General features: G+C 60.4%; 2 protein-coding genes across 12 annotated transcripts in view; one reads left to right on the top strand and one right to left on the bottom strand.

The window, feature by feature from the left end:
* NEIL1 (nei like DNA glycosylase 1) overlaps positions 1-14,375 on the top strand; it is a 35,101-nt gene that overhangs the window by 5,261 nt on the left and 15,465 nt on the right. For 6 of the 11 annotated variants that reach the window (XM_032342396.1, XM_032342394.1, XM_032342393.1 and 3 more), the window contains 6 exons: positions 151-250; positions 643-770; positions 1,179-1,206; positions 1,390-1,451; positions 1,592-1,757; positions 2,171-2,637. In XM_032342396.1, coding sequence (XP_032198287.1) covers positions 151-250; positions 643-770; positions 1,179-1,206; positions 1,390-1,451; positions 1,592-1,757; positions 2,171-2,427 — 741 coding nt within the window. In that variant the 3' untranslated portion in view covers positions 2,428-2,637. Of the gene's footprint in view, positions 1-150; positions 251-642; positions 771-1,178; positions 1,207-1,389; positions 1,452-1,591; positions 1,799-1,871; positions 2,123-2,170; positions 2,638-8,611; positions 8,615-14,375 lie in introns of those variants that run through there. The other 5 variants (XM_032342400.1, XM_032342399.1, XM_032342398.1 and 2 more) reach the window with 4 other exon arrangements.
* Positions 2,681-13,744, bottom strand: MAN2C1 (mannosidase alpha class 2C member 1). The gene is made up of 26 exons (XM_032342388.1): positions 13,581-13,744; positions 13,180-13,305; positions 12,625-12,748; positions 11,507-11,577; positions 10,221-10,398; positions 9,728-9,917; positions 8,306-8,412; positions 8,025-8,135; positions 7,573-7,665; positions 7,347-7,463; positions 7,067-7,162; positions 6,821-6,966; positions 6,326-6,449; positions 5,879-6,000; positions 5,690-5,775; positions 5,411-5,566; positions 5,137-5,234; positions 4,872-4,966; positions 4,532-4,636; positions 4,293-4,449; positions 4,052-4,195; positions 3,580-3,689; positions 3,391-3,470; positions 3,148-3,296; positions 2,939-3,048; positions 2,681-2,866 (listed from the first exon to the last, which is right to left on the bottom strand). The coding sequence occupies exons 1-26, from the start codon at positions 13,691-13,693 to the stop codon at positions 2,740-2,742; spliced, it is 3,135 nt and encodes a 1,044-aa protein (XP_032198279.1). The 5' UTR covers positions 13,694-13,744; the 3' UTR covers positions 2,681-2,739.

Genomic DNA, 14,375 nt, shown 5'->3' with positions numbered 1-14,375 from the left:
CCCTTTCTCTGCAGTGTCCGGGGTGGGGGCAGATGGATTGTCTCTTGAGCCCAGCTAAGCTCTTGGGGTTCTGCACCCCGGGACTCATCTGCCTTCTGAGTGGCCCTGCCTCACGCTGCCAGCCAGTTCCTGCCTCTGCCCCTTCTCCAGAGCCCGGAGCTGACCCTGAGCCAGAAGATCAGGGCTAAGCTGCAGAACCCAGACCTGCTGGAACTGTGTCACTCCGTGCCCAAGGAAGTGGTCCGGCTGGGTGAGCCCTGGGAGCCAAAGATGGCTCTACCTCTGCTTCAGAATACTGTGGAACCCCAGGGCTGTTCCTGCCCTCCTTGGGGTGTGGATGTCTATAGACTTAGTTGTTGTTACCTGGATCAAGCCTCCTCACTTGTTAGGCATCTATGTCCTCTGTGCAGCCCAGGAGGTGGGCAGGACAAGGGTTAATCACCCCACCCCAGGATGGAAAAGCCGTGGCCCAGAGCCAGGGAGCCCCCAGCCTGAGGGCACACAGCTGCAGGAGGGAGAGCCTCGGTCCCCTGACGCAGTACCTCAGCTGTGTGGCTGAGGTCCGAGCCAGGTCGACCAGGCTCCCCCTCCTCACAGCCCGAGTCTGCCTTCCGACTCCGGCCCGGTTCCTCTGTCCCACAGGGGGCAAAGGATACGGGCCGGAGCACGGGGAGGAGGACTTTGCTGCCTTCCGAGCATGGCTGCAGTGCTATGGCGTGCCTGGCATGAGCTCCCTGCGGGACCGGCGTGGACGGACCATCTGGTTCCAGGTTTGGGCCCTAACCTCACACAGGCAAATGGAAATCCTGAGGAAGCTAGTGGGGTGGATAGGCCTGGGGTCCCAGTAGGGCAGGAGCTGGGGTCTCCTAGGAGCAGATGTCTAGGGCCTGTAGACACCCCCAGGGGTCACACTGTTCCCAATGGTATAGGATTTCCTATACCATTTCCATACCATGCTTTACTCCTCCTCTCCTTAGCCCCAGGGTCCCAGCCAGTGGAGCAGCCCAAGGCAGGGTGGCCTTGATGTGGGGTCCCACCTGGGGAGGATGGGGCTATCCAAGAGGCCTCTTAGGGGAGAAGCCCCACTGATTTGGAAGGATAGTTGTGAACTCTGCTTTTCCAAGGAAAACTACCCCTGCTCTAGCCAGGTTGATTCCTGAGTTCTCATTCCATTTTAGGGGGATCCTGGACCCCTGGCCCCGAAAGGTAAGCCACTCTCAATGTAATAAGCTAGGAGAGCAGGAAGGACTAAGGTGCTTGCAAAAGCTACATCGCCCTTCTCCATCCCAGTCCCCACTCCACCCCCGGGAGTCATCCCAGAGCGGGAGTCTGCAGAAAGGGGGCTGAGGGCACAGGATCCTCCCCCCGCCTAGTGTCAGTGTCCTGTAGGAGGCAAGTCCCGTAAGAAGAAATCCAAAGGAGCACAGCAGGGGCCTGAGCACAGACTGGAGGTATGTCTCCTCCCTTCATTCTCTCCTGCCCCAGCCGCACCCCCCAGGAGCCCTCCCTTGACAATGGGGGGCAAATGATGGGTCCTCACCAACCTCTGAACTGCTCACAGAGCCCCCTGGGGACTATCTCCTCTACTCAGGACCCTCTCGTTCCAAGCACAGCCCCTTCCAGGACACGTGGGACACCCAGAGGCCCTCCTGGTCAAAGTACAGCCCAGCAGCCAGAGGGGACCAGCCTCCAGCAGGACCCAGAGGTCCCGCCAGTCCCTGGGAAGGCAAAAAGGAGAAGGAGACCAGCAACCTCAGGTGGGCCTTGCCAGAAGGCTCTGTAAGAAGTGGTAGTGCTGGTGGGAAGACTGCGGACAGAGGCGGAGGGGAGGCCATCAGGGCAGTCCTGAGCCTCACCTGTCCTCGTCCCAGGCCACCGCAGACCCCGAAGGATCAAAGCTGACACCCCATCCTTGGATAATGAGGGGACGGCAGCCTCTTAGCAGGAAGGCCTCCTTGCTCTGCCAAGCCCTGCGGAGCCTGGGTGGCTCAGCTGAAGCAGGCTGGAGCTGCTGGGGGCCAGGTGTCCCAGTTCTGTGGCTATTCCCTACACAACTATGATGTTTTTAATTGTACCCCATTCCCCATTTTTTAAACCCACATGAAAAATGCTATCATTTTTAATAAACGAATACACTTGAATTTCTTGGCACTTCTTGGGCTGGCTGTAGAAGGTCTGGGAAGCCCAACTTGGGACAAGCTGTTGCCTGACCTTGGAAACAGGAGAGCCACCCAGGCAAGGCCGACTGAGCCCCTCCACCCGTCTTCCAGGCCCTGGCTCTTAGAGGACTGCCTGCCTCTGCAGGTACAGCCGCTTGGAGGTGGTGTAGAGACCCGGGCCCCAGGCAGCAGGGGGCCCCCCCAGTTCCTCGCGACCAGAATTCCCAGCACTGCCATTCGCCCATGCTTCCTCTTGCTCCTCTTCTAGAGGGCAGCCAGCTGGAATCCACCCTCCTGGCCTCCTCCCCATGGGAGGAGCTTCTTAGCCCGTCTCTTAGCCAGGTTGTGGTCCCTGATATCCCAAATCCCAGGGGGCGCAGCAACCCAGACCCTGCACAAATGCCTGGGGAAAAGTCTTCCTCCTTGAGGCTAGGCCCCGAGGGGAGTGAGCAGGGACTACTGCTAGCAGGTTCCTGAGTCGAGGATTTATTGTTCAATACATGAGGGGCTCTTGCTTCAGGCTGGGGAGGCAGAAGTGAGGAGGGAAGCCTTCCACACAGAAAGCCCCACCAGTTGGGGCTCAGTTGGGAGGGGGCTGCAGCACCAGCAACAGGGACCGAACTTGGAAGGGAGAAAAGGTAAGCTTCAGGCGGGAGTCCTTAAGGGGCAGGTGGCCGTCAGGGTCGCGCTGCTCCAGGAAGTTGCAGCTGGAGAACAGGAGGGGTTACGAGAGCCCTGCGAGGGCAGGACTCCCGCCTCCCTCTGTGCCCCCCACTCACAGGACGGCCTCCTGAATCGGCAGCGACGTGTACAGCCAGCAGTCGACGTGGCTTCCGTGGGCCTCGTACAGCCTGAGCACCAGCGTACGGCCCTGGAGGCTGGCCTCTGCCTGCGGAGGGAGGCAGGTGGTGGGCAGGGTAGGGGCAGGCTCAGCTGAGGCCCCGCCCCCTGCCGCCCCGCCCCCTGCCGCCCCGCCCCCATCTCTTGCCTGCTTGACTGTCTCCAACACGACTGCGGGCGAGGACACAGAGAAGGCGCTCCAGGACGCCGCGGGCGCCGGGCCTGGGGCAGGCAGTGCCAACAGGGGGAAGTTGAGGTTGTAGGCAGCTCGGATAACGCCAGCTTCCTGGAAGGAGCCTGGTAATGGGGGTGGGAGCATGGGCGCGCTGGTGTTTGGGAGAAACCGAGGCTCAGAGCAGGGCAGAGAGGCATGCCGGGCCGCGGCACTCACCCTTGTGCGGCATCAGCGCGTAGGTGAACTCGTGGCGACCCATGTCAGCAGTGGCGTCGGGGGCCTTTGGTGCCCGCAAGCTGGGGTGGGAAGGGCGGGAATGGGCCGGGCTGGAACTGTGGGGGTTCCGGCCCGGTAGGACGTGCGCCCCCATGCCAGCCCTCGCGGCCTGGCGGGCCCTCCACTCACAGAGAGAGGCTGAGGACGTTGCCGCGGACCGAGGCGCCATACTTGCAGTCGTTGAGCAGAGCCAGCCCAAAGCCGTGCTCTGACAGGTCCATCCAGCGGTGGGCCCACACCTGGAGGGCGGATGCCAGACCCGCTTGGTGGCCCCGCCCCCTCCCCAGCCCGAAGCTCCCACCACTACTGGGAGGTCCCTCTCTGGGACCACAGGATGGAACTCCAGCTCTCACCACTGGAGGTGCTTGGTACACCATCCAACCTGTCTAGGCCTCAGCTCCTCATCTGTAAAATGGGGACAACAGAATTCACCCCACCCAACAGGCATGTGGGTCAAAGTAAACACAGCATTTAGCACAAGGTCCAGCCCAAACGTCCAGCATGGTGATCACGGTGATCACCGTCCTACTCCTGACCCCACACCACACAGGTCTCTTCCCAGCCCGGCAGGCTGCAAACCCCACCCCACCCCATGTCAGACCTCAAATCGAGCCCAGTCCCAAGAGGTGTTGTGGTGCGTGGGCCGCTGCAGATGTCCGAACTGGACCTCATAGGTGGCTTGGAGGCTCCGCACGCGGGTGGGGAACTCCACCTTCAGGAACTTGTGGGCCTCATGCCAGTGCACCTATGATGGAAGGACGCACACACACACACAGAGGCCTGGGCGACTCCCTCCTTCCCAGCCGCCCAGGGAGAATGCCCACCACCCCGCTGCCTGCTACCTCGGTGTGGAAGCGGACATAGGGACAGCCAACGTCCAGCACCACCTCCTGGCTAAGCCGACTATTGGGGCTGATCTGCAGCAGGAACCAGGCGCTGCCCCGCATGCCGCCCTCAGTGCCCACTGCCAAGGTTCCTGCCTGGCCCAGCACTGGCTTCCTGCGGGGTGGGGTAGCTAAGCTGAGCCAGGGCAAGCTGATGGAGAGGGCCCACCACCACCCCGGGCCTGTCCACACTTTACCGTGTCTCCAAATGGTAGTCCATGACGTCCCATGCATCCCAGTACAGAGGGACATCATCAAACAACACAAACTGGTTCCCCACCGTGCCCTCAGCAATGGCCTCCCTAGAAGGATTAGAACTTTATGACCTTGGTCTCTCCAGCTGCCTGAGGTGGGGTGGGGGCTGGGAGAACAGGCCCATGGGACAAGGGGACTCTTCCTAGCCCAGCCTGCCCTGCCCTGTGTGGGTCCAGAGCCCCTGATGGGCTGCCATGGGCAGAGCTGGGGCCAGGGGACAGAGGGAACGGGCTCTGGGAGCCACCTGCCAAGCAATGGAAGAGGGCAATGAGGAGTTGGCACCTGCCGGAGGCCACGAGCACCAGGGATGTCAGGCAGCCAGTTGGGTCCAGCCTCACCCGGATGATGCCATTGTCCAGAGTCACAGAACCGTCGGTCTTGGTGGGAAGCATCCTTGAAGCTGAGTCTGCAGGGACTTCCCACCACCAATGGCACCCCCAGCCCAGCCGCCCACCACTTGCTCCAGCTGGAGAGCGTAATTACAATCCCCACATTGTTAGGGATGGCCCAGGAGGGGCCCCGCACACCCGCTTGTGCCAACACTTACCTCTTGCACCACAAACACAGGCTGCTGGGTCTGCAGGGGCTGCACTGAGGTGGGGGTGGAGGCAGGAGCATAGCCCATGCTGGGCACAGTCACCAGGGCTGGAGATGAGGCCCGGGCATCAGTGCGGCCTCCCTGACCTTCTGGGAGCCTCACCCGAGGGTTGGGTGGCTGCTTCTCCTACTGCCCTCCAGCTGGGGGCAACCCAGGGCAGCGCCCCCTCCCCTGGGGCAATGTCCCTCCCATTGCAGTAGCAGCCTCTCCCCCCAGCTCCTACCGAGGCTGTGGGCCCCACCAGGCCTGGGCAGGGCCAATACTTCAGTGCGTTTCCACGGCAGCGTGTTGACGATGAGGAGGCCCTCGGGGCCTGGCTCCCCGGCACACAGAGCAGCCACCGCAGCACTCAGCAGCGTGTTGCCATGGGAACGGATGTCTGAGAAGAGACGGGCTGGTCATGGGTGGGCGGTGGGTTTGGGAGGACCCCTGAGTAGCCCACAGGCCACTCTCCGGGCTCCACCCCGCCCGGGGACAGTGGCAGGCAGGCCATCCAGCTCACCTTCATAGTGGCACATGGCCTCTTCCGCCACCAGCTGGATACAGCTTCCGGTCAGCACGTCATGGAACTGGTTCAGGAGCAGCAGCCTGCAGGAGCCCGGAGCAGGGATGGAGAAGGCTAGAGGGGCAGCCACAGAGCTGGCGGGGGGAGGCTGGGGCGGTGGCAGGGCTGGGCAGAAGCAGGCCTGACCTCCAGAGGTCCTGCAGCTGGGCTGCCGGGTACAGGAACTGGGTGCTGCGGGCCATGGCCAGGCTGCTGAGCAGCTCCACGTCGTGCAGGATCCGCTCACACTCCCGGTTCCCCTTCTTGAGCTGAGCACAGTTGTTGGGGGTGGGGGGGATCTGTCCCAGGCCACCTCCCAAAGCCCTCCGTGCTCAGAACCCGAGGCTCCCCAGGGCCTCCCAGCTAAAGCCTCTAGTGCCTGACCTGTCCCTTCCCTCCCCAGCCTGAGGCCTGCCGTCTTCAGGAATACTCAGCCCTGCCACCTCCAGGTCCCTGGCCCACCCGGCTCTGGTACTTCTCTCCCCTCAGTGCCTCCCTGGAACACGAGCCTCATTCCCACAGGTCTGGACTAGACTCTGCCCCTGCAGACCCAGGGCACATGCTCCCTGCTGGGCTCAGGGACCAGCACCTGACCTGAGCCTGCGTGGTGTAGGTGCCATTGTGTAGCTCCAGGAAGAGCTCCCCGACCCACGTGCACAGCTGCCCTGAGTGGTTCTCCAGTGCGGAGAAGAGTCGCCCCGGAGAAGACAGCTGCACCCTGAGGGAGACACAGCCTGGGTCGCCCAGCCTTGGGGGTACTGTGTGGCTCACCCTTCCCTCTGCCAGAGCAGATGAGAGATCCAGTCCCAACAGAAAGGAGCATCCCCACCGCCCATCTCCAGAATGCTCCCTGTCCAGGCAAAGCCAGTTCCAAACACACGGGGAGGGTTCTGTCTCTAGCAGATTTAAGCCTCTTCCCACCCGCAGCTTTTGCCCCACCCCCAGGGTGGAAGCTGGGAAGAGCCGAGGTCAGGGACTGGAATGGGACAAGGTCCAGAGGAGGAGCTAGATGGAATGTCTGAGCAGAAAGCAGGGCTGCAGGCAAGGGCAAAGGGAGCTCCCGAGGGCTGCTGGAGGGCCAGGGTGCACCTGGGCAGCCCGTCTGTGTTGTGCAGCCGCTTCAGGCGGTCCAGCATGGTCTGGGTGGGGCCCCCGCCCCCATCCCCAAAGCCAAAGAGGAAGGCACTGTGGTTGGTCCGCCCCTTGTCCCTGTTGTTGACCACGGTCTTCAGAACCTGGATAGGCAGAGCAGGGCAACCCGGGTAAGCCTAGGACCGGACACCCAGCCCTCTCCAGCCCACTCCCCTGCATCTCAGCCACTGGGTGCCCCCTCACCTCCTCCACACTGCCCTGCATCCCATATGAGTCTCCAGGTGGGAAGTGAGCCAGCACACGGGAGCCATCCAGCCCCTCCCAGAAAAAAGTATGGTGCTGCAGGCAGGGAGACAGGAGAGGGGCCAGAGTCAGGCCTAAGGCCTGTTGTGACCCCTGGGCTTGGGGTCGGGGGGAAGAGACTCTCTGGGTGGAGTTGGGTGGTTGGTTCATCACCCCTGAGTAAGCCAGGTGGGAGCTGAAACGGGCCAGGTGGGGACCCTGGCCCCCTGCTTCTGCTCACCGGGAAGGAGTTCACCAAGTTCCAGCTCAGTTTTTGGGTCAGGAAGTGCCTGATGCCGCAGCTGCGCATGATCTGGGGCAACTGGGCTGAGTAGCCAAACGTGTCTGGGAGCCAGAACTGTGAGGAAAGGGGCTCCTGGTGAAGCAGCCCCAGCCCCTCAGCCTTCCCTGGCTCAAGGTCAAGCTCGAGCCCCATGTACCCACAGGCACAGCGGCTTCCAGCCTACCTCCGAGCACATTTTCCCAAACTCCTGCAGGAAGAAGTTCTGGCCCTGCAGGAACTGCCTCACCATGGCCTCTCCGCTGGGAAGGTTCCCGTCCTGGCAGCAAGTGAGGACAAAGGCAGCTAGCATCAGCGTCCCTGGGGACTGGGCGGGAGCTTGGGCCACACCCACCCCGCACAGGAGTAGCCAGGGCTCTGATGGAGAGGGCTCATGCCCAGCGCCCAGAGGTGTTCCTCTCTTGGCTTCGCTCTGCTGTCTACCAGGGGAAGGGGAGGCTTGCAGGGTGGGGACAGGCCTGCAGCCTCCCACCCTTCTTGAGTCCCTCCACCCCCTGGAGGTCCCAGGCCTTGGGAGTCCAGGACCCCACAGGAGGGGTATGAAGGTCCTACAGAAAGCCAACTACCCACAAAGCCAGAGGGGAGGCCTGAGGCTGAGGGGTTGCAGATGGCACTTACCATTTCCACCCAGGTGCCCCCGACAGGCACGAACTGCCCTCGGCAGGCGAACTCCTGGAGCCGGGCATGCAGGCCAGGGTAGTGGTCCTTTACCCACTGAAACTGCTGTGCCTGTGGGGCAATGGGACCCATATTGGGGCAGGAATGACAGGGATCCCCCCCCGCCCCCCGGCCTAAGCACCTGGGGCCAGCGGGCAGCTGAGGGTGGGGAAAAGCCCTCTTCCTCAGGTGTGAGAAGGCCCTGGACCTCATCCAGGTCCCCACACGGCTGTCCCTCTGACCTGGGAGCAGGCAAAGATGAAGTCCGGGTTCTGTTCCATGAGCTGCACGGCTGTCGCCCAGCTCCGGGCACATTTTCGCACAGTCTCCTTGAAGGGCCAAAGCCAGGCTGGACGGAAAGGGGTCAGAGGTGGAGGGAGAGCAGCACGGTGGCCGGCTCCCCACAGATCTCCAGCCTCGCTCCTGCCCCCCAGCACCCTGGGCCTCCGGAGGGCTGTCCTCCTCCATACTAGGCTCCTTTCCCTGTAAGGCCCTCCGGCATCCCTCCTGAGCTTTCACTTCAAGACCCTGTCTCGAGGTGGGAGTAGGGGGTGGGGAAAGGAGGCTGTCAGTTTCACAAGTCAGGAACTGGAGGCCCCGTGCCCTGCAACAGCCTCACTCTGAGGCTGTGGCCCCCAACCCCTGAAAGGACCCTATAGAAGGTGGCAGAGGTTAACACATCGGTGGGTGCCGCAGAAGAGGGGGCGCGGCATCCCGACATGGATCTGCCTGGGCCAGCCCCACTGTGTGAGGCACTACAGCCTCTCCTGCCCTCTAGGCCCGGTTCCTTGCTCGCCAGTCCAGAGCTCTCACACTCCACCGCGAACCACGACACAGCACAGAAAGCCTTGTTCTATGCTTCCGAAACATTAGCTGCTTCAGATTCAGTACCTCGGGGAGCTTGTTAAAAATGCAGATTTCCTGGGGCGCCTGTGTGGCTCAGTCAGTTAAGCGTCTCCCTTTGATTTGGGCCATGATCCCAGGGTCCCAGGATCCAGCCGTGTGGCGCTCCCTGCTCAGAGAGCGGTCTGCTTCTTCCTCTCCCTCTGCCCCTCCTCCCGCTGGCCCGCGTGCAAGCACATACTCTCAAACAATAAAATAATCTTTTAAAAAAATGCAGATTTCCCATAAGCCTTACAGACACTGCAGACTCATCAAGTTCAAAGCTGAACTCATGACTCCCCCCCGCCCTATCCCTCACCCCCTCTACCCATCCACCCCCCGCCCCAAACCTGCCCCTGTGCATGAGTCCCTATCTCCCTTACTTCTACATCACTCCTCCCTGAGGACTGGGACACCCTTGTCAAACTCTTACTTGGTCTCACTTGGTTAAAAGGTCACCTCCTCTAGGAAGCCTCTCTGAGCCCTCCTGACCCATCAGGGTTAAGTGCCTCCATCGTGGCGCCAACCCTGTCTGCCTACTTTACAGCCATCATTCTCTAGGAACCTACCTCCCCACATCTAGCAAGGGCCACGTGGGGCCTCAGGTTTTGTCAAGAGAATAAACGAAGCCACACCTAGCGAAGCCCATTTTACAAATGGGGAAAACTAAGGCCATGGTGAGCCAAGAGCTCACTGGGCACGACACAGTGTTTCTAGGGCATAGCCAGGGCTTCAAGGGCACCCCTGCCTTGCCCAGCCAACCCGGCCAGCTGCTGCCCTACCTGTATCAATGTGGCAATGACCCATGGCATGGATGGTATGCTGGCTTTCTCCTCCACGTTGGCCAAAGAACCTGGAGGCCAGGGCCTGGGCCACCGGGAAAGTCTGTGGCTGGGCAGGGTCACACACGTTCACCATCTGGTTGGCTGTGTACAGGGCCTGGAAGCTGCGCTGGTTGTCTTCCCCAAGGCCCTGCAGCAGGGTTCTGCCCCTTAATTCCCATCCGGAGCAAGGTGGGTCTCCAGAACTCGGCCCCAAATGACCTCTCAGAGCTCCTTCCTACCTCCAGCCCTTTGCTCCTTCTGGTTCCCCCTGCTTAGTACCGCCTCCCTCCTCCCCCTTATAGAGGGAAATCCTTTCAATACTCAAGCACGCAGAAACACTCACCCTCTTTGGATTCCCAGACTCCCAACTCTCCGACCCAAGACACAACCGGTCCCCGGTGGGGCTGGGAAGGTCCCTAGAGCAAGCAGCTGGGGTAGGGGTGTCGCTTACCTTGGCTATGCCCAGCAGCAGCTCCAGATCCACCAGGAGTCTGTGGACATCCCGGCAGAACACAGCCAGTTCAGCCCGGCTCACCTGGAACATCTTCTCTGGGTCTGGGGCTGCGATCATGCTTCCCTTCCCGGCCCCCAGGAGCCCATTGCAGGCTACTTCCACATACAAGGTCAGGCTACAAATGTGGGGAGGCAGCCTCAGGCTAACAGACTGGCAGAAGATGCTGGGGGCTGGGGGAGGGAGGACCAAGGAGGCAGCCACTGCCCAGGCCCTGTTTGCCTCCAGGGTTCACCCCCCCCACCCCCGGGAGATCCCACAGTAGGTCAGGGGTCTGTGTGAGAGGGTCCTGTTCTGCTGGTGAGCGTTCTACCCCGGGCAGGGGCAGTAAGCCAGCCAAGTTGGGAACTGTGTGAATGAATTACGCTGCTGCTCAGCCTTTTATTCCCATTTCCACAACTGACTTTACAAACACTGCCTTGGTCTCCGAACCCTTTCTGCATATTAAAACTGTGTTTGGATCCCCCAGGTCCAATCTTTCAGAGCAAAGATCCAGCAGCCAGCACAGGGCGGGTTGTTCTCTAGAGTGGCACGGTAGTCTCTGGGGCTGTTCTGCTGTCTTCAGAGAGCAAATGGGACTTTGGTGGAGAAGCCTTCCCCCACCCTCCTGCCACCTCTCCCAAGTCTGGGACCACCCTCCATACTGAGCTCCTGGTGTTTGCTCTCAGAGCCCCCATTGGTTTTGTAATTATGTAAGTGTCCCTGAGTCCCCCTTGCTGTCAAGGACCATACTACTCACTATCACAGTGCTAGGCTCCGGAAGCATCAGCTACAGTGCTCAATAAATATTAGAAAATACATTAATACTATGTCTGAGTTCTGAACGGTGTCATAAAATGCCCATGTTATATTAAGGGACAAAAAGATATCAGGATGCAAATCATCAAAGAAATACAACCTTAGCCAGGAGGAACTACACCTGAATGAGTTCCTGAGCTGAGTGCTGAAATGTTAATGATGGTCATCTCTAGGTGGCAGGGTAATGGGAGTCACTGACTTCTTTGTGCTTGCCTGTATTTACCACAAGAAGGCAGACAGTATCTTTCTAGCCAGGGGGAAAAAACCAAAACAACCCCCCATCCCCCTGTTTAAAAAGAAGCTGTGAGATCTGAGGATGCCAGTGTTGGAGGTGGGCAATTCGGGTCATTCTGAGCCTCAGCTCCTCCTTACCCCCTGGTCCCCCCCACCCCCCAGCACGGTCCACCAGGGCATGGGGACTACCTCACCTCCGGGGGTCCCCTTCTTCCAGCCTGTTGGTCAGGACATAGCTGGTCTTCTCCCCCTCTGTGGTCAAACCCTGGTGGGGAGTGGAATGAGAGAGACAGGGCCAGAGGCTTTTCCACAGTTTAGGGGAAATGTAAGCTGAGGGAGGCCAGGCCCCTCCACTTAGTCCCCAGCTGTGGCTCCTCTCGCCTACACAAAGCCAACATTGGCAAATCAGGGAGCCCTGGAGGCCGGTGCCCAACACCCATGGCAGCCCGAGTGCCCTGATCACCAAATGGCTCCTGTTTAGTCTAGTTGGAATGGAAGCTGAGCAAGTGAACTGACCACTGTATATTTTAGTTTTTTTATCTGTAAATAGGCATAAAGACCCACCACAAGCAATCATAAAAATTAAATCTGATACGGATACTTAGTTGTTCATTCTGGGGAACTGGGGATGCTGTGATAGGGAGAGATCCATTACTTCAGGGAAGAGGACTTGAATTTTTCCTTTATGCCATCCAGAACTGCTTGAAAGTTTCCCCCCATAAGTATAGGCTACATATAATAAAAACTGGTGTACTGAAACTAAAACTACGGGTGCCTGGGGGGCTCAGTCAGTTAAGCGACTGACTCTTGACTCTGCTCAGGTCATGTTCTCAGGGTTGTGAGACTGAGCCCCACGTTGCCCTCAACACTCAGCACAGAATCTCTGCTAGAGATTCTTTCTCTCCCTCTTCCCCTCCCCACCTCTAAAAAACAAAACAGAACAATGAAAACCACTAAAAATAAAAAGTGGTATGGTCTGCAAAGCCACTACTCTGATACCCAGCACCCAGTAGAGGGTTAATAAATGAATCTACTGTACTGTTATTATTGTACTTGATTAGCAATTATTTTCAGGCCAGAATGAGAAAATGGCCAGTCACTGGCAGGGTTGGCTTAGTACTAATTATCTTAGGACCCAAAACCCATCCATTGAACGTCCCAGTGTGAGAGGGACCGATCACACTAGGGCCTAAATGGCAACTTCCCCAGCCCTGCAATTCTTTTACCCACAGGCACAGCCGCTAAGCAGTACCTTCTTCACAGACCTGGGCTGAAATGGGGCCCAACCTACCCCCAGGGCAGGGCTGCTCACCTGGATGGGTTCTCCCTCTCGCCATAGCAGGCCTTCTCCATCACTTTCCCATCGAAGGTGAACTTCTTGACCCACCCATGCCTCTGGGATGGTGAGCTCTACCCGAAACCAGCAGGTCCACCACCTGCAAGACAGCCAACAGCATGGGCCTAAGGGTCCACGCCCTTGTCCTTTTGCCAGATTCCCTTGGACGAAGGGTCAGAGGGACTTTTCTCCAAGGATCCGCGGCATCACAAGCTGTTCAGCTCGGAGCCACAAGAAAGGGGCAACACGATGTGCAGCGAGGGGAGGGAAAAGGCGGGCAAGTCAGGGGTCCGTGATCCGTCCTAGAGGGTCTTCCTGAGAAGGTGTCGAGGTCCTGGGAGAAGGCAGGGGCGGGGGATGAAAACTCTCGCAGGAAAACGGAGGCAGCAGGGAGCTGCTTCCAGCAGAGGGTGCTGCTTCGCCCCGAGAGGCTGTTTAGGAGCCGGGGCGGCCGTGGAGGTGTGGCCCTTCGAGCAGCCGCGCGAGGGAGAGGGGCTGCCCGCGGCTCCGCCCCCTCCAAGCGTTACCCACGTGGGTCCAAAGCTGTCCCCGATCTGCGCGGGGCGGAACTCCTGCTGCACAGCCTGCTGGTAGGAAAGCCTCTCGGGCGTCTGGAAGCTGGAGAGCGCGGTCACCGGGCAGCTGTCTCTGAAGAGCCTGGGCGGGAGGAGCCGGTGGGCGCGCGCTCGAGGCCGCTCCCGTTCGGCCCGCGGGCGAGTCGGCGGATGGGGCCGCGCCTTCCCTTGACCCTCCGCCGAGAAGGCTGCCCCCCAGCACAACTTTTCCCGAGCCCTCCTCCCGGGCCCCTGCCCTGTCCGCGGCAGGCACTTCGTCCCTCGGCCCGGGTGGCCGCGGCTTGGGTTTCCCCCCGGAAGGGAAGACTGGGGCGCGCGGAGGCGGCCGGCCGGCGCCCGGGGCGAGGGGGCCCCCACCTGCCGCGGAGGTTACAGTCCGTGAAATAGAGCGGCGACACGAATTTCTCTACCCGCTCCAGAGTAGTGCGCCAGTGCTTCAGGGCCGGCGCCGCCGCCATCGCCATCGCCATCGCCGCGCGCTCGCTGCTCTCCCCGGAAGGCCTCTGCCGCTGCCGGCACGGCCCACGGCCGGGAACCAAAGGTTCCGGCGTCCGAAGGGCGCCTTTCGGCCCCGGGCAGCTTTTCGTGGAACACTGGCGGCCCGCCGCGCGGAACTCAGAGCGAGCCGCTGAGCCGAGAGCGCGGCTTCCGAGGCTCTCCACCCGCTCTTCCGAACCCGCGGGCCACTGGGCAAATCCCTCAGTAGAACGGCAGCTTTGACGCTTAGAGTCTCCGGAAGTCCCTACACCGAAACGGGGGCTGTAGGCGCGACGGGCGGGAGCCCCCGCTGGTGCAGACGTGGGTCACCCGGGCTTAGAAGCCACGCGCGGCAACCGGCTAGTTCTCCCGGCCAGCCAGACCTCTAGTGCTCGCTAGCCGGAAAACCTACTTAACGTGGGAAGAGCCAGGCGCCGGGCCCGTGCTTTGAAGCTGATCGGCAGATCTGTGTTAAACAGGGAGGGCTTTGCGCCGCGATAACCGGAGCTTCCTCCAACATATTGTGTGTATAGCCGTCAGTTATCCCCAGAAACCCTGGATATATTTTGATGTGATGGCAGATCAGTCATAGCATTCAAGATCCCACCTGAATAACGTTATTTCACCACATAGGGCTGGAGAGTTCAGAAAAGCCACAATGCCAGAAACCTCTCC

Source organism: Mustela erminea, chromosome 5, assembly GCF_009829155.1.
Source record: "Mustela erminea isolate mMusErm1 chromosome 5, mMusErm1.Pri, whole genome shotgun sequence".
Taxonomy (NCBI): Eukaryota; Metazoa; Chordata; class Mammalia; order Carnivora; family Mustelidae; genus Mustela; species Mustela erminea.
The sequence above is the reverse complement of the archived record's forward strand: the minus strand, read 5'-3'. Positions and strand labels throughout refer to the sequence as shown.

Excerpts from the sequence above, each read along its gene's own strand:
- MAN2C1 (XM_032342388.1), bottom strand. The coding sequence starts at position 13,693 with ATGGCGATGGCGATGGCGGCGGCGCCGGCCCTGAAGCACTGGCGCACT. Across the intron at positions 8,136-8,305 it reads TCATCTTTGCCTGCTCCCAG|GCACAGCAGTTTCAGTGGGT; the intron begins GTCAGAGGGACA and ends ATTGCCCCACAG. Across the intron at positions 5,235-5,410 it reads TGGTGGGGCCCACAGCCTCG|CCCTGGTGACTGTGCCCAGC; the intron begins GTAGGAGCTGGG and ends CCTCATCTCCAG.